The sequence below is a fragment of the Lacerta agilis genome, chromosome 2 (genome assembly GCF_009819535.1).
Source record: "Lacerta agilis isolate rLacAgi1 chromosome 2, rLacAgi1.pri, whole genome shotgun sequence".
NCBI lineage: Eukaryota > Metazoa > Chordata > Lepidosauria > Squamata > Lacertidae > Lacerta > Lacerta agilis.
In genome coordinates, this window is record NC_046313.1 from 93,410,491 (window position 1) to 93,430,940 (window position 20,450).

The 20,450-nt window shown below is 45.1% G+C and overlaps 1 protein-coding gene across 1 annotated transcript in view; it reads right to left on the bottom strand.

Annotated features, from left to right (window-relative positions):
• LOC117041912 overlaps positions 1 to 20,450 on the bottom strand; it is a 54,357-nt gene that overhangs the window by 27,089 nt on the left and 6,818 nt on the right. The window contains exons 4-7 of the mRNA XM_033141234.1: positions 16,838 to 17,070; positions 8,226 to 8,462; positions 5,730 to 5,807; positions 3,405 to 3,618 (exon numbers count right to left, since the gene is read on the bottom strand). Of these exons, the coding sequence (XP_032997125.1) occupies positions 3,405 to 3,618; positions 5,730 to 5,807; positions 8,226 to 8,462; positions 16,838 to 17,070 (762 nt within the window). The remainder of the gene's footprint in view (positions 1 to 3,404; positions 3,619 to 5,729; positions 5,808 to 8,225; positions 8,463 to 16,837; positions 17,071 to 20,450) is intronic.

Here is a 20,450-nt window from a genome sequence, read left to right on the forward strand (position 1 = left end):
AACTGAAAGATTTAAGAGAAGCCGAAGAGCCACTGCTAGCAATATATATATATATATATATATATATATATATATATATATATATGTTCAAGTTTTCTCGATTCAGAGAGTTCCCTCATTTTCAGTTGTTCACTTCTATCCACAATGAGATGAGCAAAAAGAGAAGGTATGGACCACACAGGAATGGGAAAACAAGCCTTTTGCCTTGTTATAGGGAAAAATAACTGTTGGGCCAGAAGCGGCTTAGTCATGCTGGCCACATGACCCGGAAAAACTGTCTGTGGACGAACGCCGGCTCCCTCAGCCTGTAAAGCGAGATGATCGCCACAACCCCAGAGTTGTCTGCGACTGGACTTAACTGTCAGGGGTCCTTTACCTTTACCTTTAACCATCTTCTCTATGTCTACTCTGAAGTAAGCCCTGCTGAATTGAATGGGGCTGACTCCCAAGTAAGTCTGCATCAGATTGCTATCCTAAATCCTTATTTACTTGTATTGATTTCATCTGAAGACATTTAAATATTTGAAACCAAACTTAAACCAAGTTCAACTGCTGGTCCATCTGGCTCAATCCTTTTCAACTCCGTTTGGCAGCAACTCTCTAGGTCTTTTGTTGCCTTTGGTGGCTAAGATGACTTAACTGGAGGAGTCAAGGACTAACCCTAGGACAGCTATCAAGCAATGCTCTTTCACTAGCTATGGGAGCAAAGGAGCTCAGGTTCGTCAAGGTCTTCTTGCAGAGTTTTCCTTGCAAAGGAGCTGAAGTCTTGCACAAATGTCTGCCTTCACCCAACCCTGCAGCTTCTCCAGTGCTCATTTTCATGAGCAAGCAAACTATTGGGGAAATGGCTTTAATGACACTGCTTTTAAAGCCTAAATGAATATGGTGTTGACTGGGCTAGGGGTGTGGGGAGAGAGGCAAGGTCGGACTGAATTTCAAAGCCAGAGGCTCTCCCTTACTATCAGGTGTCCTCTCAGTATGAGAGAGTTGGCAGGTCTGGATCCCATGGAAGCAACCTGATTTATTAATGCCCCCCTAGTGGAGCTGAGCCAGCATTTTTGATCCGGCAACCGTTTTAGCATGTGTGATGCGCTGGTAACAATTTGCACATGAAGGTAATAAAGAGCCCTGGACGGCGTTTGATCAGGACTGGCCCTAATTTGTTGTGGCTATGCAGCGGATGTGTTCTCTGGTAGCATAAAGAGCAGGGAGAGCAATAGCTGCTGTTTGGCTCCACTTTGTTAGGGAAAAATCTTAAATGCCACAGCTGACACATGATTTATTGTATGGAACACCTTCTTTTGCTGGCTGATTGATGTGTATTATATAGAACCGGTTAACAAAAGATTGCTCTCCTCTGTTCCCGTCAGTCATGCCTCATTGTATGTTATTTTTCCTTCAAGTACCCCAATGAAGAATTCTATATAGGGTAATTTGCTTTCCTGGTTGAATCATCTCTGCTAGGCAACAAGGATCTGGCTAAGCTAAGTTAGTCCTTGTTTACCAACAAAGAGTTGAGGCAGTAGCTTTAGAGAACTTGCTTTATTGTTCAAAACAACCCTCTTGTACGGAATATCTCTTAAGCTGCAGGTCACACACACACCCGCCCAAATGTACTGATTCACCCCCCACCCCCAGTCTCTCGCCTGCAAGGTGAGTGCCATCATTTTATGTAGCCTTGGAGAAACCTGACGCTTTGTAGCAGTACAGAAAATCTTTGGGATAAAAACCTCTAACTGAGGGCAAGGGAGAGCAAAAAAATAAATAAAAATAGCCCAATGGGGAGGACTGAGCAATCTCAGCGGCCACAATATATTGACTAGCAGTTGGAGAGAGCAGAAGGAAGTTGGGGAAACGGAATGGAGTCAATTGGAGTGGCTGGCACACTGACTGGCAACCCTCTGCACTGCAACATTTTGTTGCAGCGTCCCACTTGTGAACATTCCACCTTTGACCTTTCCATTGCTGTTCTAAGAGGAAACATACGCAGCGTCTTTGTACAAGAGCCATGCTTGGGAACTGAAATATGTAAACTTGCCAAATGACACCGGGAGAGCTCGCAGCGGTAGATGGCAAGAGCAGAATCGTTGCATCCCAGACTAAGGATGTTACTGGCAATTGCTGGTCTGTGCTAACAAGTGTTCTAGCCAAAGACAATGAGGGGTTTGTCAAGACAAGCAATGCCCATACAATTGCATTTACAGGAACCAGTGCTGACAGCAAATATTGAAGTCCAGGTACACACTAAAAAGCCAGAGTTGTGTAAAAGATGCTACGTTGGATTTGGGTTAAGAGACCCAGGTTTACGCTCCTCCTCAGTTGGGAAGTGCACCAAATGACCTTTGGAACTCGCTGTTTCATATGCTATTCCCCTCAAAGGGCTGTTTTGAGGACAAAATAGTGGGGAACAATGTATGCTAGCCAGAGCTCCTTGGAGAAAGAATAGGGTAGAAAAGTAATATATACCTGTAAATAAAGTGCATCATTGTTCTGAATGGTGTCCAAAACATTGGGGGCATAGAAAATTATACTGTCAGAGGAATGGTCTATCTAGCTCAATAAAATTAACACTGGCTGGCAGCAGTTGTCCAGGGCTTCTCTCCCAGCCCTGTCTGGAGATGCCTAGTGTGCAACTGGGTAAATTTAGACCCTGGATTTAATTGTCTTCTGCTCCTGCTCTTTGGGTGGCCCTTCAGTTGCGAAACACAAAGCATTCCCCTTCCCCCTACCATGCTTTACAACTACTTCTAGGTGTCCAGATACATTAGAACAGGGTTTCCCAAACTTGGGTCTCCAGCAACAAAAGCCAAGCCTGTTTGTTTGTTTTTTTTAAAAAAAAGTTACTCTGAACATGTGTTGTTTCACATTTTAAGCTCGCTTCAATCAGAGTTTGTTTCTACTACCCTGGTGCTAAGAACATACTTACTTGGAACAGGCACTATTCCAAGGAAAGGACGATCCATATTTTTGACGGGGAAAAATATATTAAAGTGAGCATATATACCCAATTACATAGCTGGGCCCCTGCTTTTTATTAAATTTGTGCACTGCCCTTCTTCACCCGCAGACTCCAGGAGGGTTTGAAAGACAAAATTACAATATAAACAAACCAATAATTCCCCCTCCCACAACACATTTAAAGGGCCATTAGATGTGAATCAGCCAAAGGCCTGGTTGAAGAGGAACATTTCCACCTGGTGCCTAAAGGTGTATATTGAAGGCGCCAGCCAAACCTCCCTGTTTGCTTCTCCCTTCAGCATCTGCTGTTTCTGGGTGCCATTGTCTAGTGACCATAGGCTAGGGACCTTGCAAGCCCCAGCTGCACCACTGGAGATGCCAAGGATTGAACCTGGAACTTCAGCACGAAAAGCAGATGTTCTCCTATTGCTATCTTTGTTTCATACCTTTGAGCCTCAGCTCACATGCTACTGCCTCCGCTTTGGCAAGCACCAGATCCGCCACAGCTACTTTCGCCCCTGCTTCCCCCAGCGCATGGCAAAAGGCTCGGCCGATCCCCTGGCCTCCTCCGGTGACATAGGCGACTTTGCCGTCCAGCTGCAGGCGGTCAAGGATGCAGCGACCACGGTGGCCCCAAAACACGTCGTCTTTCACAACACCCTTTTGTAAGCAAAACAGAGGAGTTCGCTGAGGCACGAAGGAAGCAAGTGTGACATGTAAAGATGAGCCAAAACACTCTCATTTTAAAGAGCTTGCATTCAGGAAGCTCAGCAAGCCTTTCACTGTTAATGAGTGTATGCATAGTGCCCCCATATGGATAAGACGTGGATTTCTAGCATGGACATTTCTTTCATGCTTAGAAAGAGTTGCATTTGCTGCTGCAAGCTTTTAGGAACGATTCAGCCACTCCAACCCCCAAGAAGTGTAATCAGAATTAGCTCAACAATTGCAATGGATAATCAACATTTAAATGAGGAGCAGGATTGTGCCCTTCTCCGAAACTTTATGCACTCACTCAAGTTTCTTCTCCTTCTTCTTTTTTACTTTACAAAGTTGCTATTGTACTTCACCAGATCTTAACCTATTACAATAATTGCAAGATTGGATTACAAATATCATTGAATTTATCCATGGCAAGTTTGCGTTTAAGTGCAAGTTGTTCATACGTTGCGAATTTGTATATGTCTTCAATCCAATCGTAGAAGGGAGCCACATTTTTACTTTTCCAATTCATCAGTATCAGTCTTTTTGCCATGGTAAGGGCACAGATTCCACTCATATTGTCCTTTTGTAAAGTTCCATGTGCTGGCCATATAATTCAAAAGGATATTTTGCTGTGTAAATGTAAGGTTGCTCTGTACAGTTTTGCTGATAGTTTCCGTCAGTGCTTTTTTTTCCTGGGGGGGACGCATACCCCTAAACATTTTGTGAATTTTTGTACTTTGTCCATTTATTTTTCCCAATTTGAACTATAAAATGGTGATTTTCTTGAGTCAAAATGAGAGTACTCCTAAACATTTTTTTAAAAGAAAAAAGCACTGGAAACCTTCTGCCCAGAATCTTTCAATATATGCACTCACTCAAACTTGTGAATAGAGCACTTGTATGCAACTATAGTAGGGGTTGACAACATTTTTGACGCAGTGGGCACATCTGGAGTTTTGAGAAAGTGCCTTGAGTGCCAGTCCCAGAATCATAGAATTGAAGAGTTGGAAAGGACCTTGAGGGTCATCTAGTTGAACCCCCTGCAATGCAGGAATCTCAACATACGGTTGGTTCCCCCCTCCCCCCATCCAGTTTGAAACCATACAGACCCATCTTGGCTTTGCAAATATGCTAGCAGTTTTCTAAGGAAGCACGGGCAGGAGCTCACTGATGCAACCACACAGGTGTGCCCCCACAGCTGCAACTTCACTACTGCCCTTCCCCTGTCCTATCTAGCTGCAGTGATGCCGCTGTTAGGAGGCAGACTCCTTAGTGCTACCCCATCACATGTATGACTACTTCTGGAGATAATATGGCGCTATCATGATTAGTGGCCACTGGATGCTCAGGACTGTGTGGCTTAGGATTGCTGGTTAGGAAATCTGACTTTATTTCCTTAGGGTTGATCCGTGTTTTGTGTCATTTGTTTATTAAAAAAATATATTTATATGCCACTATATCACAACACTGGGATGCGGTGGCGCTGTGGGTTAAACCACAGAGCCTAGGGCTTGCTGATCAGAAGGTCAGCGGTTCGAACCCCCATGACGGGGTGAGCTTCTGTTGCTTGGTCCCAGCTCCTGCCCACCTAGCAGTTTGAAAGCACGTCAGAGTGCAAGTAGATAAATAGGTACTGCTCCGGCGGGAAGGTAAACGCCATTTCCGTGCGCTGCTCTGGTTCGCCAGAAGCGGCTTTGTCATGCTGGTCACATGACCCGGAAGCTGTACGCTGGCTCCCTTGGCCAATAAAGCGAGATGAGTGCCGCAACCCCAGAGTTGGACACGACTAGACATAATGGTCAGGGGTCCCTTTACCTTATATCACAACACTATCAAAATTGTTTTAGGATTATAGACATATATAATAATAAAAACATATACAAATTAAAAAACAGAGGCCATCAACTGGGGAAGCAAAGTTCTGACTGGGAAGGATGCAAATGTGTGAGGGCAGCCTTACTAGCAAGTCAATGATATGAGGGGAGAAACTGGCAAGATTTTTTTTGTTTCTTTCTTTCAAGTTTGAAATGCATACAAATTCCTTTGAGAGAGGGGCAAATACATACTCCGACATTAGTCTCCTCATCGGCACATATCCGACTCCTTTGGAGAAGAATCAAGCCACCTTCCACAGGGAGGACCACCTTGACAAATGAAAACACACTTCATGAAACGCTTCAGATAAAACCTCATCCGTTCACTTTGAGCCCAGTCATGGCAATGATTGCAGAGTCCACTCCCTCAATTAACGCTTACTTTACAGGTTAACCTTTTTTCCACAGGCACGCAGGCGCTGCTATGCCAAGGCCGCTGTTGAAGAGCCAGAAAGGAATTTCCCCGCATTGGCAGGTTTTGCCTTTCCCGTAGCAATTCGTAACAACTTTGGCGGTTTCAGGCCTTGGGCGGAATACTTTAGTCATCTTCCTAAATGGGGGGCGTGGCGTGGGGCGGTGACTCCGCGCCCCCAGTGTGGCAGCGATAACAGGGTTCCCCGTTAAAGGGGTATTGGGGGGAGGCATTGTCCGTACGCCAAGAGGTTGTCATTGTTCTTCCCCACAAGTGGCGGCAAACAGGGGGCGGGCTATCTGCTTGAACGTATGTTCTCCAGGGCTAGCTCAATCCCCACACATTCTGGATAACCCTGAAGTCTCCCAGATCCCCGGCTGGGGGCTGGGAAGGATAAACGCCCAATGACTGAGCCAAGGTCTCCCTACATCTGAATCTTAATAAAGTTGTGGCCAATTTTAATCCCATAGCACGTTGTCGTGTGTCATTATTCCGCTCGGGGGTCGCCTGGGGGTTGGGGGACTCCGCCTGTCCGCGCAAATGAAAACACACTTCATGAAACGCTTCAGATAAAACCTCATCCATTCACTTTGAACCCAGTCACGGCAACAATCGCAGAGAGGAGTGTCAAAAACATTCACAATGCCCCTTCCTCCCACAGTAACAGGGGTCCTTCCTCCCACCATGGTCTCAGGAAACACTTTATACTTCATCAAACCACCTTTAGATACAGCAACGTCAGTTTTGAAAGGAATCATTGGAAGGTTTTCTTCTATCTTGGTGGCAAAACTAGTGTGTTTGCTGCAGGTCTGAACTGGGTCTATGGTCTTGGAATGCAAGGCTTCACAGTTGCCCGGCTTCTGTCAGCTTGAAGAGGGAACATAGAGGTGACTGGGCGGAAGAAGCCATTGTGGGCCCAGAGACCTAGGAGTAAGCAGGGCTCTCATAAAGCTGTGCATGTTTGAGTTTACCTGAAGTGCCTGGAGTTTAAGGCAGGCAGCCCTGCTGGGCAACAGCACACTTGTGTCTCCTCTTGACTTGAAAGAGAGAGAGAGAGAGAGAGAGAGAGAGAGCACCCTTCCTTCCCTATCTCACACCTGTGAATAGTGTGGAAAGATGCCCAGTGACAGCATGAGGGACATTCCCTCAATGATGAGTGAGGGATTTGCTCGATTTCTTTGCCAGACTTACCCTTTCTCTCAAAATCTTCTTTTGCCCAGAAGCACCAGCATTAGACCCTGTCTGTGTCAGACTCAAGGAAAAACCCTGGGACCCACCAGAAACCCAAAACAATGTCACAGGCCTACCGGTATATCTGATATGTAGGAAAGCCAGATTGACAGCTGTATCTCATTAGTGCCACACTAAGAAACTTACAGTGATAAGCTACGGTGATAACTTTTATCTGATTCCTTCTAGTCTTCCCCTGCCCAATGAGGCAGGCATCTCAGCTATCTTGAAACTTGTGGATCCGGCAGAGAGAGAAAATAAGCAGCTCTTAATGTATTTATTATTTAGTTTTGCAGTGAACCCCACCAGAGGTTTCCTACCACTCTTTTTTTTTACACACACACACACACACACACACACAGAGAGAGAGAGAGAGAGAGAGAGAGAGAGAGAGAGAGTCTTATACAGTGGTACCTCTGGTTACGAACTTAATTCGTTCTGGAGGTCCGTTCTTAACCTGAAACCATTCTTAACCTGAGGTACCACTTTAGCTAATGGGGCCTCCTGCTGCCACTGCGCCACCGGTGCACGATTTCTGTTCTCATCCTGAGGTAAAGTTCTTAACCCGAGGTACTACTTCTGGGTTAGCAGAGTCTGTAACCCAAAGTGTTTGTAACCCGAGGTGTCTGTAACCTGAGATACCACTGTAACAGCAAAAAGAGAGCAGCAGGCATACTTTGAATAAGCACTAAAAATAACAAACATACTTTTAAAACTAGAGCACATATACCAAATCAAAAGGCCCAGGCAAATCGATTTGTTTTTACCTGGCACCAAGGCACCAGGCAGAGCATTTCAGAGTCAGGGGTGGGGGGGGGGGGAGAGACAAACAGAGAAGGCTCAGTCCTCAGTCACCACCCACCTCACCTTAATGTGATTATAATATATTCCTATTAGCGAGGGAAGCTTATATAAAGATAATCAGTATGTTTATGTCAAATGGAAGGGAGCAAGCAGAAGCACCTAAACAAACATAGCGCTTCCACCCCGAAACATGCAAAAAGCTATTATAATATTGATGTCACCCTTAATTGTATCGCACTAACCTGCTCCGTGCGAGGATCTGAATTAATTACTTGATTCAGTTTTTTGACACCTAATACATTTTCATCTGCCGTATTCTCCAGGTAGGCCTCTCCTTTCATGAGGGCGTTCTCTATGCAGAGCGTCCCATCCATCCTCAGCAAATGGTTCTCCATGACAAAGCGATAGTACTCTGCAGGGTTCCTTTGATCGGCATCAATAAAGACTATATCAAAATCTTTCCCCACGGCTGCTAACTCCTGGAATCAAAAATATTATAACCATATCAAAGGAAACATCATAGCTATGTGTTATTTGGCCCCGAGGCCAAAACAAGTCAGGTGTCCTTGCTTTTAAACAAGCAAATGTCTTGCCTGCTTGCTTTAAAAATAAAAATAAATCCAGCTGCCGGATAGTTCTGGTCAGGTCTAGACATGTTCTTACAACTCTCACTTTGTGTATCAACATGACCCGAACCAGCATTTCTAAGCTTCACAAGCTTAATACACAGTGGGCTTCACCCTGCACTGCTGGTTGACAATGGCTGGCAGTGGCTTGTGCAAAGACAAGAACGGCGCTCAAGCTGGTTTTGCAGAGACACCTAAGGAAAAGAGACCTGCCGTGCTTTGAGTATTCAAATTGGAATCTGGACATCGCCCAACAGCCCAATCAGACACTTTCAAACATGGCTCTCTGGTTTCCTTTAAAACAGGCATGTCCAACAGGTAGATCGTGATCTACCAGTAGATCACTGGACGCCTGCGGTAGATCACTGGTAGATCATTGGCTCCCCCCCAAAGAAGCTGAACAACTGTGGCTCCCCTTAAAAAAAGGTCAACATTTTACCTCCTCCCTGAAAAAAAATCATCAACTTTGACCCGAACCCCCCCAAAATGGGCCTTCCTCCTTCCTAAAAAAGCTCAGCTCAACAACTTTGACCTGATCACTGCCAGTTTTTAACTCTGTGAGTAGATCGCAGTCTCTTGGGAGTTGGCCACCCCTGAAGTTTAAAGCAAACAGACAAAGGATGAATTCTAAGGGAAGGCACTTCCAACCCACTGCCACACAATCCAAGTAACTTTTTCGTACTAGCCACTGGCCATGAAAAATCTGAATAAAAAACAAATACATATAAAGGGATGCCGTGCCGCAAATAACAGTCTCTGTTTAGATCTCTGCATCTCCCTTACAGTTCAATAATGCTATATTGTCCAGGGTCTTCTTTCTGATCTTTTTGGCTGCCAGAGGAAAAAAGGGCGACTTTGTGAGTCAATGAAGCGTTTGCATCGCTAAGAAGCCATAGGACCTTCTCTGCTGTGGGGAGAGACATCTTTCCTGTACAGATGGTAGGGTGAGAAATCACCTCCTGGGTCCAACGTATAGTGGGCAGTATAGTAAATAGGGCAAGATGCCCTCCACCTGTGGTTGCCCACATATAGAGAGTCTGTCTTCATACGGCGCTGGTACACCTTGGTGATTTCCAGTGATGCACCTTGTTCTTGGCCTAAATAAGGTTGTAATTCTTCTACACTGTGGAATACATAGGATACAGCGCAGGTAGCCAAGAAAGTGCACTACAGATGCTGTTGAGCTATAGGTCCAAACAGCTATGGCCAATATTCAAGGATGGTGCGAGTTGCACCTCATTGGCTACCCCAGGGGCACCTAATATACCTGGGGGAAAGCACACAACCCTTTTAAAAACACTGTTGGAATATTTTACTGTATGTGGACATCTACTCTTGTTGCTTCTGGATGCTATTCTATTGAGTACAGTTTATATTCACTGGCAAAGCTAAATCTCGGGGGAAGCTAGAGAGGGAATGCAATTTCTAGTAATAACAGCTCACAACAGTGAATACTATCCACTTATCCCCACAATTTCCAGCTATTTTGGACTCCTTTCTGAATTAACCTTTCATATCAAAAGGAGCAATTCTGCACACTAGAGACTCCGACACAATTTCATGCATAATTTATTCACTCAGCTCAACATTAAACGTGGAGTCCTTGACTTTGTCAAGGTGGATTCTGTTGGCAGACTTCACAAGCAGCCAAACAGGGGGAAATGAGATCTGCGCTTCAACCTCTTCACCTAGCCTGTCGAAGAAACGAGAGGAGGGGATGACAAAGGCAGCAAAGTCCCTCGCACACGTCCGCAGCGGCGCTGCAATTACCAGCAGCTTTTGCAAATGCGTCCTTATTACTTCCCGGTATTATCTGGTTAAGGCTTTCAAACGGAGCGATCTGAAACTGCACCTCCATCAAAATAATAATAAGCCTGGAGGGCGTGAGGGAAAAGTTCCAAACCCGCTAGATAAATAAATAACATGCTACAACGGTGCCTTACACGATGGGGACCCTGTAGCATGCCACCAGGACGATAATGTATGGTTTCTGCCATAACAAACACTCGAAATGTTGAATGTTTGTTTGTTGTTGTCGACATGCTTATTATCATTATCCTTTTATTATGAGCCAATTGTCTCCCTTTTATGGGCGAGGAATTAAGACACAAGGCAAAGGAAAGGCAAGACCCCTGTGGCCGCCACAGGATATGAAGATTCTGGCTATATCAGTGGCTGCTTTAACATGGCCTGGGTGTCTTAAAGAGAAAGGAAGGCCACCGCATATGTTCTGCTCGGCATCCAAGCAAGCAGAGAAAGCCTGTGCAGCAGGAGGCTACAGGATAATTTTGCTTGGCAGCTGTTCAGAACAGCATCTGCAAAGGGATTGGGGAATGTGTGAGAGTAGGTCCGCCCTGTGTGCACAACCATCTGCTAATTCCCTGCCTTGTGTACCCAAATCCCTACTGGAGCACCTAGGCAGCCTGTGGGCTGCCCTATCCTTCAGTCTATGATCTGCGGCATGAATTAGAGCTTGCCTCCTTTGACCTTCTGCAAAGCATCCGCACAGGAAATCTTTGGCTTTAGCTTACTGGCGCGTCCATGCGAGACAATGAAAAGCTCCATGTAGCAAAGTCTCGTATAAGCTGGCCCAAAACATTTTGATGCCTAAGGCAGCAAAGGATAAGACAGCGCCCTCTCCTATTCCAGGTACAGAAACCGACCAGACTGGCAGCTGAATCTTGCTTTAGCGTTGGCAATGGGACAGCATCTTCCTAGCTCCCTGGGGGGGATGACACACCTCTTCCTTCTGCACCATGCCATCTTTTATACACAGCCAGTGTTGTGTAGTGGTTAGTGTCTCAGACTAGGACCTAGCAGACTAGGGTTCAAATCCCCACTCAGACTTCAAGCACACTGGGTGTCCGTGGGCCAGTCACTGCCTCTCAACCTAGCCTACCTCCCAGGGTTGTCAACCTTAAGACTGGTGGTTTGAGCCCACACAGCGATGCCTGTGGGCAGGATTCCTACATTGCAGGGGGCTGGACTAGATGTCCCTCGGGGTCCCTTCCAACTCATCAATTCTATGATTCTATGAGAAAAATGTGGGGGTAGAAGTGAAATAAATAAATACTAGTGGCTTTCTTTGTCTATTTGAACATCACTTTCTTATTCCCCATTTACTAAAGCCATCTTGCATAGGGTTACCATGTGTCCTCTTTTTCAGGGGTGAAATTTGAGAAAAAATGCATTTATTTGCTTTGAATGGCCACCATGGCATCCTCTCCTGTTTCTAGAGTCTAGTAACAAATATGGCCTGATCTCAGGCACCATAGCACTGTTTGGGCAGAGGGCAATGTTGAACTCCTAAGAAAAAAGCTGAACTCCATAGTAGGAGAACACCCTTATTAGCCAGCCAACTGTCACAAAAGGGAGAGCAAGAAGTCTTTTGCAGGCTGGGTGTTGAGCAAAGCATGGGGTGGGGGAGGAACTGCCATGAAATCTGTGTTGGAAGACTGGCCAATTTCAGTGAGAGTCTCCCATTAGTATTATACAGGTGGCTACTCCACACTGCAGGGGCCTGATCTGGTCCCCACAAGATCTCACCAATTTTGGCCAAAAACATAGGCCCCAACTCCAAGGGGCTGAGGTCCCTTTCTCCCCCCCCAAAAAAAAAATATTTGAGGGGGGTCCTGCCCCAAGTTGATGGGCATTGCCATTCAAATGGTGTGTGAGGACTACATCTTGTGATCAATTATTCAAGGCAGGGCTTACCTGGGCACCCCCAATATTTTATTCACCCTGGAACAAAAGGGGGAGGGAGTATAATAGACTTAACACTGGGAAGAGTGGAACCCAGAGCCCTGACAGAGATGCAAATGGCTCCCTCCTATCAGATAAATTATTTGATAAGCAGAGATAAGGCAGCAACCCTGATCTGCCCGGATCAGCTGAGGAGGGGGGGGGACTGTGCACCTCTCTCCCTCTCCCCTCCTCCCTCTCCCTCTCCCCAGTTCTTGGCTGCCAAATACTGTGCTTAGTACTGTCCTGACCCATAACTGCAAATGCTACTATTCCCACTTAATAAGCATTGAAAGCATGCCAGGTTATGTACAGTACCATCCTCTTATGCCATGACTTTGTGCTTTCATAGGATCCCTTCCACTTCAACCAAAGCTTTAGCTTGACAATCTGATATCAGGATACACAAGACAGAGAAACCAGTAGGAGAACACTTCAATCTCCCAGGACATTCTATAAAAGATCTCAAAGTAGCTGTCTTAATACAAAGAAATTTCAGAAATAGACTGGAAAGAGAAGTGGCTGAATTGCAACTAATCACCAAACTTAAAACCATGGAGAAACCTGGTCTGAACAAAGACATTGGATTCTTATCTCATTATACATGACAAAGCTATCTTTAGCCATCTCACCCCTTGCCTTCCCTGCAAGACTAATTCCAGCCGTTAAGAGTCGTCAACAGGTTTTCCACACCTATCAGCTGATCACCCATTCCCACCACCCTTCTGAGTAATACCCCTCCCCACTCCCTCACTATATTTAAGGGTTTCGTGACTTCCGTCTCAGTGTATCTGAAGAAGTGTTCATGCACACGAAAGCTGATACCAAGAACAAACTTAGTTGGTCTCTAAGGTGCTACTGGAAATAATTTTTTATTTTATTTTGTTTTGACTATGGCAGACCAACACGGCTACCCACCTGTGCCAAGGTGTTGAGAGCCTTAGCAGAAGTGGTGAGGTCTCCATATCAGTCTATGTGCCCAACACTATATGCTTCTATTTGATCAATTAATACCTTGCCCTTCCTCTTATGAAGCCCAGGGTAGCATAACAAAATAATTATAAACATCTAAAAATAATTCCTTGTATTAACTTAAAAAAAGCTATAAGCACCAAAACAAGCAGACAGCAAGACAACTGTGTGTTAATGATCCTAGAAAGAGATCTTGAACAAGCTGGCCAGAGCCGTCGCCTAAAATGGACAGGCCCATACAAGAGCTTCCAGGTGCTTCTTATTTCTTTGGGCTGAGCAACAGAAGGAGAGAGAAGGCTCCTGCTCTTGGTTCCAGACCTAGTGTGGCCATGTGTCCTACACTATGGCAGGCAGTTCTCTTGAAGGAGTCTTCTATTTAAAGTGTTGCCTAGCCCAAGTCCAGTTTAAAGGTACAGAATTATAAGGGAGGAACTACGGGGCTTTTTGCAGTTGCCCCAAAACAGTTAGCACACGTCAGCAGGCTGAGGAGGCCACCTGCGTCACCTGTTCACAGTCCTTCCTACTATGGCGAGGAAATCACAGGAGCTATTTCTAAATTTGCACATCTATGCAAATAAATTAGCATATACACAAAATTTATGCAAACTGTACCACATTTTTTTGTGATGGGTAAGTGTCCGCCCTATCCGGGGTTGCCTCGGTTTTGCTTTAACGTCCTAGGTTTCATTTGCCTCTGCGTGATGAATTATTTTTCAGTCTTTTGGCTTTGTCATCTTAAACAACCCTCCCTTCCACACACACACACACAAACTGGCAAGGAACAAATCTGGCAAGCAGGCAGAACACATAAGGCACCTCCATATGGCACTTATTTGAGAAGATGGCTCTACACACTCTCTCTCTCTCGCTCTTGCACTCGCTCTCACTCTCTCTATCTTCTCTCTCTGAGATCAACTCCTTCCCTCATTCAGTATTGTAATCTTCTTGGCCCATCTAACCAGAGTGCTTACTGCAGCTCATCTTCAGTCTGAAGAAGCCTTTTTCTCCCTTGAATGGGAGCACCTTCAGGCACCAGGAAGCCTCTCTGCACTAGAGATGATGTGCTTGCTCCAATGCATACAGATTAGTAAACCCTGTGTTTGCGGGAGCTTCAGCGCTTTAATGTTCATGAATGAAAGCTAACCACAGACATGGGATAAACCAGAAAGGGGCAATATTGTCTCTAATGCTACAACAATCCAATCCAATCCAATGCACAACTGCTCACGAGGAGAACCTATGAACATTCTGCTGAATTTCTATATGAAGAGGCTTGCCACCTGAAAGGATGTGGCTGCAGACTCTCCCCGCTGCCCAACCACATGAAAGGTGGTTCAGATCGCAGCAAGGTCCACTACCACAAGACCTTCAAAAGCTCAGATGTAATCTATGTCCAAGGTGGAACCAATCACAACAAGAGCTGAAAAGTAGGCAACAAAATTTTCAGTTGATCAGTGTGTGTGTGTGTGTGTGTGTGTGTGTGAGAGAGAGAGAGAGAGAGAGAGAGAGAGAGAGAGAGAGAGAGAGAGAGAGAGATTCCTGAATGCAATATGTTTGGTGGACAATGACCACCATGGGTAAGACATGTGGTTAAATAGACAATATATGTATTCCTCTTTTGGCATTTCCCAGTCTCTCTCTCTCTCTCTCTCTCTCTCTCTCTCTCTCTCTCTCTCTCTCTCTCTCTCTCTCTCTCTCTCTCTCTCTCTCCTGCCCTCCATCTTTGGGAGCCTCTATTCCCTCATTCTGGATGTTCAGGGCTGAGAGAAAAGCAGCAGTTGCTAAATGTGCTACAAAGAGTTTTGACTCTTTCCAACTTAACCCCACTTTGGAGGTATTGAAAACGTGCTGCCTTCTGGCCGCGTTTGACAATCTAGATCACTTAGCCTTTTGCAAGGGCCGTTTGCAGCACGCCATCGGAAAATCAACCGCAGCGCTCTCCTTTAAATGTCTTCGCTCCCATCCAGGTCCCTTCTTTAATCTTCACACTGCATGTACTCTGTTTGCCTCTAGATATTTTTATTCACAGTCAGTTACACTGAATGAGCACTAGAGAGCAACAGCAATTCAATTAATTTCACACTCTTTGCAGGGAGCCAAAATGATTTTTAAAACCTTGCACCATTGCAGGTGATCTGTAATGTTCTCCCCCCACCCCGCTCAGTGTATCTGCCAAAATCATTGTATTGAGGTGTACATATTTATTTCCTGTCAAGCACACAGTGACAAAATAGTCTGAGAAGCTTGTGACTGTTTAACTGAGAACCAAAGGCAAGACAGAAGAAATAATGCAAAAGAAAGCTGCAGTGAGGAAGAGCAGGAAGAGCATATGAGGAACTCGGTGAACCCTAACTAAAGCCCAGCTGGGTAGTGAGATGTTGGGCCTTTTTCAAGCTGTATCATTGACTGTCTGGGAGGCCTGATCTCTAGCAAGCCCACCAGAGCAACTTTATATCCTCCTCCTGAACATGCTTCCCCAACTCCCATATTTCTATATACAGTATGTAAGGTTCTCGGTTAGTTGCCCATGAGTAAGCAGCCAGGACTCCGTTGTTTCCTTTAAAGATTTTATTGTGCAAACTATGTACAGTGCAGAGCTTAAAAGTTCATGTCTGTATCAAACGGTGTCAGTATCCGGGAATGGCCCTTTCCGGTTCCGACCCCAATAAAAGAGTTTCGGTATACGAAAACCCCGCCTTCCATCCTCTTTTTTCACCCCACGACGTCTTTGGGGCGGCGGAAATTGTGTTTCCCCTGTATCGCCCTCAGGACTGGGGGAGTGTTGGCTCTCTGTTGCATCCCCAGAGCCTCTACTCCCTTTCCCCTGTGAACTCTCCCCCTCCTCGCTGGACGTCTCGCCGCTCCTCTCGCTACCCGAGGAGGTGCTGCTGGCAAGGTGGGACTGGGGCTCTCTGTAGCATCCGCAGAGCCCTTCCGCCACCTTGCGCTGCATCGGGGACAGTTCCCTGACACAGTAGTACTCAAGAGTTCAGATTTAAGGAAGCAGCATGAGGAAATCTGAGGATTGGGGGGGGGGAAGCAAATAGCGCCCTTTTCCTTTTGACTCTCAAACCTCTCTCACTGTGTAGCACAGATAGGCGACCTTTACAACCACAAAATGTGTATCTTTCTGGTCCTAATTCCACTCCAGGTTAGTATGAAGGTCAAGGTCTAGAAGGCTGGTTTCCTCTTTCCTTCCCTGCATTTTATGTAAATCACCTGGAGGCTCATGAGCAAGATGATTAGTACATACATTTTTTCCTCTCCCCAACCCAGATAAGGCCCTCAGTATTTTGCGCAGTGTTCTGCAGCAGGCAACTTGTTAATGCAAAGGTGGGGTAGGCTAATCTTATGAGCCTAGTCTAATTTGTATGACCTTCGCTCATGGAGTCAACCTTAGGTGGGTCTAATGAAGCAGGAAGGAAATTTAGAATACAGGTGTATGTGAAGTTTTGCAATAATTAGCAGTGTTTGTCACTTAGATTCAACAAACAATTCTTAAACCAAAACCATACCTCCAATGAGTCCATTATTGGTCCTATTTGTGCCCTCATTTTGTTGCCATGAGCTGAGAAATCAAAGGCCTCCTGGCTGGATTCTCCAAAATGGGGCTGTGTGGCACATATGGTTATGCTGCTATCTTCTGGCACCAGTTCAGCCATAGCCAAAATGGATGGGGCTTTTAGCCTTCCTATTATCAAAATCGTTTTGGCTCCCGTCATACGCACCAGCATCCTGTGAAGTTGCCCTGGGCAGAAAGGAAAACAGGATGCAAATACATCACATTTCTGCCGTTTTGACTTCACATACACAAGTACCACTGGCAATGTCCAAAGCGTTTTGACTGATTGCCTGAGACTTTTATATTTATACAAACTGACTAGAAGCTGCCTGGGGGGGAGGGGGGAGCTGTGATTCTTAGACTGGCAATTTCCATGAAAACAAAACACTCTCCTAGCCCTTGCGGTGGAGGTCTTGAGGAATATTGTGGGATGTGTGCTTAGTATCTGAAAAGGGCTTAAAAATGGTTCTGGTCTGTAGGGCTTTCACAGATATTGCTTTGCGGTGAGCGACTTGTAACCTGTGTTGTAAGTTTCTAATAGTAGAAACAAATTGATTTGTTACGTTACATTTTGTCGTTGTGCTTCCGTGGCTTATGGAGACCCCACTATAAGTTATAAATTATGGTTCCCATGGAGTTTTTTGTGGGGGAGAAGCCATGTCTGTTAAACACGGCATTCCTGTCGATCTACAGCGCAGTTGGGGCCAGAGTTTCACTCAAGACGTACTCAAATTGCAAGCGAACACACAGAATGATGACAAAAGGACATTTCAGAATTGGGACTACAGTATAACCACAAAGTGACAGCATCAACATGGAGCTTCAGGAAGTAAAAGGCAATCCTTTAAAATGTTAAAAGCCTTTTTGATAAATGCCAGCTAGCATTGTTCTAAACTAAAGCAGGGCCTGAACTGCTGCATATTTGAATATTAGCCCCTGTGAAAAAGGCTTCAAGATGTTTCACATATCATGTTCCTGGGACATGTTAAGTCGGTGGGGGGTTTGAGAATCATGAGATTACCTTGCATTTGCTCTTAAAGTCATTATCCCCAGACAGAAACATCATTTAAGAGATTTATCATCGCTGCTGCCCTTTGAACAATGTGTTCCTGCTATACATTTCCAGGGCACTTTGTTTCGATGATGTATTACTCAAAAGATGGCAACATCTGGGATGCACGAACCTGGCGATTTAGTGTAATAACTTTACAGAAGACGCAAAGGCACCAAGTGTTGAAATAATCTGAAATGGACCAGTATTCATCCCTGACAAATCATCCTCTATAAAACACTCAGATTTTTGCAGGAATAAAAATCTGACTCCTCCTTCATTAATTTAATATCCTTACTGCCAGCAAAATAAGTAAAGATGGCTTGAGGGGGAAAGGCTGTTCACTCATATCAAATGCTTGGATTGTGCATTCTCCAGGAACAGAATAGGTTGCTACTGGTGTGATGGCAACAATGGGTTTGATCCAATGTTAATCCTACTCAGAGTAGACACATTAAAATTAATGGACATGAGTAAATTAGGCCTATTAAAACTTTGTTGTCTACAACCCTATATCTCCACATCTTTATCTCCCATTTGCATGATTTTGAATTCATACAGGGGAGTTTGTTGAAGCTTGTCTTCAGCCTGTGGGTGTGCACACCTATTATGTTTTATCTCTTTGTGGGGTACATAAAAAAAATAGAGTGCCTATGGGCTGTAATAGGATTGCAAGCCTTCCTCTGAAACTGCATACTTATACTTTTCAGAGTGTTGATGCAAAACATGTAAATATCTGTGGGAAAGGACCTCTTTTCTAAAATTGAAGTATGAATGTGACTTAGAATGTGCGACCATTACAGGTAGTAGGATTGCCTCCTTTTGTGGCAAGGATAGGAAGCGGGGAGAAAGAGAGCTGTGGACTCTGTTGTACAAAAACTGTAGATTTTGCTGTGTATGGTCCATACAACTGACCGCCTTCAAAACTGCTGTTAAGATGTTGCCATAAGCAGTACCCAGAACGCTCAGTTGGCAGTAGCCAAGGGTGCTTTTCACCAGCTTAAGTTAGTTCACCATTTTTATCCTTTTTTGGATAGAAACAAGTAAGTCATTATTTGGTAGAATCCACTAGACAATGGTAACACACTTTAGGCAGGGTGTGGCTTTCAATGAATTTTCGGAACTACAACTGTTCCAGAATGCAGCCCCCAGATGGCTAACTGTGCAAACCAAATGTTTCTTTTACATACGCTGGCTTCTAGTTGGTTTCTGGACCCAATTCAAAGTACTTTACCCCAGGATGAGAACAGAAATCGTGTGCCAGTGGCATGCCAGCAGTGGGAGGCCCCATCACTGAAAGCGCGCCTCTGTCTCGCCAGAGTGGTACATGCTCTAGTTATCTCCCGCTTGGACTACTGCAATGCGCTCTATGTGGGGCTACCTTTGAAGGTGACCCGGAAACTGCAATTAATCCAGAATGCGGCAGCTAGACTGGTGACTGGGAGGGGCCGCCGGGACCACATAACACCGGTCCTGAGAGATCTACATTGGCTCCCAGTACGTTTCCGAGCACAATTCAAAGTGTTGGTGCTGACCTTTAAAGCCCTAAACGGCCTCAGTCCTGTAACTTGAAGGAGCGTCTCCAGCCCCATCATTCAGCCCGGACACTGAGATCCAGCGCCGAGGGCCTTCTGTCGGTTCCCTCACTGCGAGAAGCAAAACTACAGGGAGCCAGGCAGAGGGCCTTCTCGGTAGTGGCGCCCGCCCTGTGGAACGCCCTCCCATCAGAAGTCAAGGGAATAAACAACTACCTGACATTCAGAAAATTCCTGAAGGCAGCCCTGTTTAGGGAAGTTTTTAAACTGTGATATTTTAAATGTATTCTAATGTTTGGTGGAAGCCGCCCAGAGTGGCTGGGGAGACCCAGCCAGATGGGCGGGGTACAAATAATAAATTATTATTATTATTATTACTCCAGAATGAATTAAGTTCATAACCCGAGGTACCACTGTACTGGTTTTCACAAAAAGATTCAGACTAAAACTCCCATCACCTCCAGCCAGCATTTGTGGATGGGAATTATAGTCCCAAACATCTGGAGGGCACCAGGTTGGAGAATGGTCTAGGTCTGGGATACACTAAGGACCATTTTCTTCCATGTGGACCTTCCCACACATTGAGATCTTCCTTAAATTCCCTGCTCCATTTATCCCATTTTTTATGAAGAGGATAGGGCTTTTTCTATTATGCTTTATTGATTCTGTTGTGTGTGCTTGATGTTGGTGCTGTGTTTATTTGTTTTAGTTTTTATTGTGTATTATAATGCGAAATGTCCCCCCCCAATATTAGCCAGCTAACTTATAGATCCATAAAACAGAAAGGCAAGCTTTCAGTATTTTAACAAATGAATGGATGAATCAGGCAGGCAGGCAGTCAACAACATTCACAACATTCACTAGATGTCTGCAACATTCCATAAGAAATAGTTGTTGCAGCCTATACACTACATGATATTGTAATAAATATAAACTACACTGGCATAAAGCTAGTCTACTCTTGGGTATAAATAAATAGT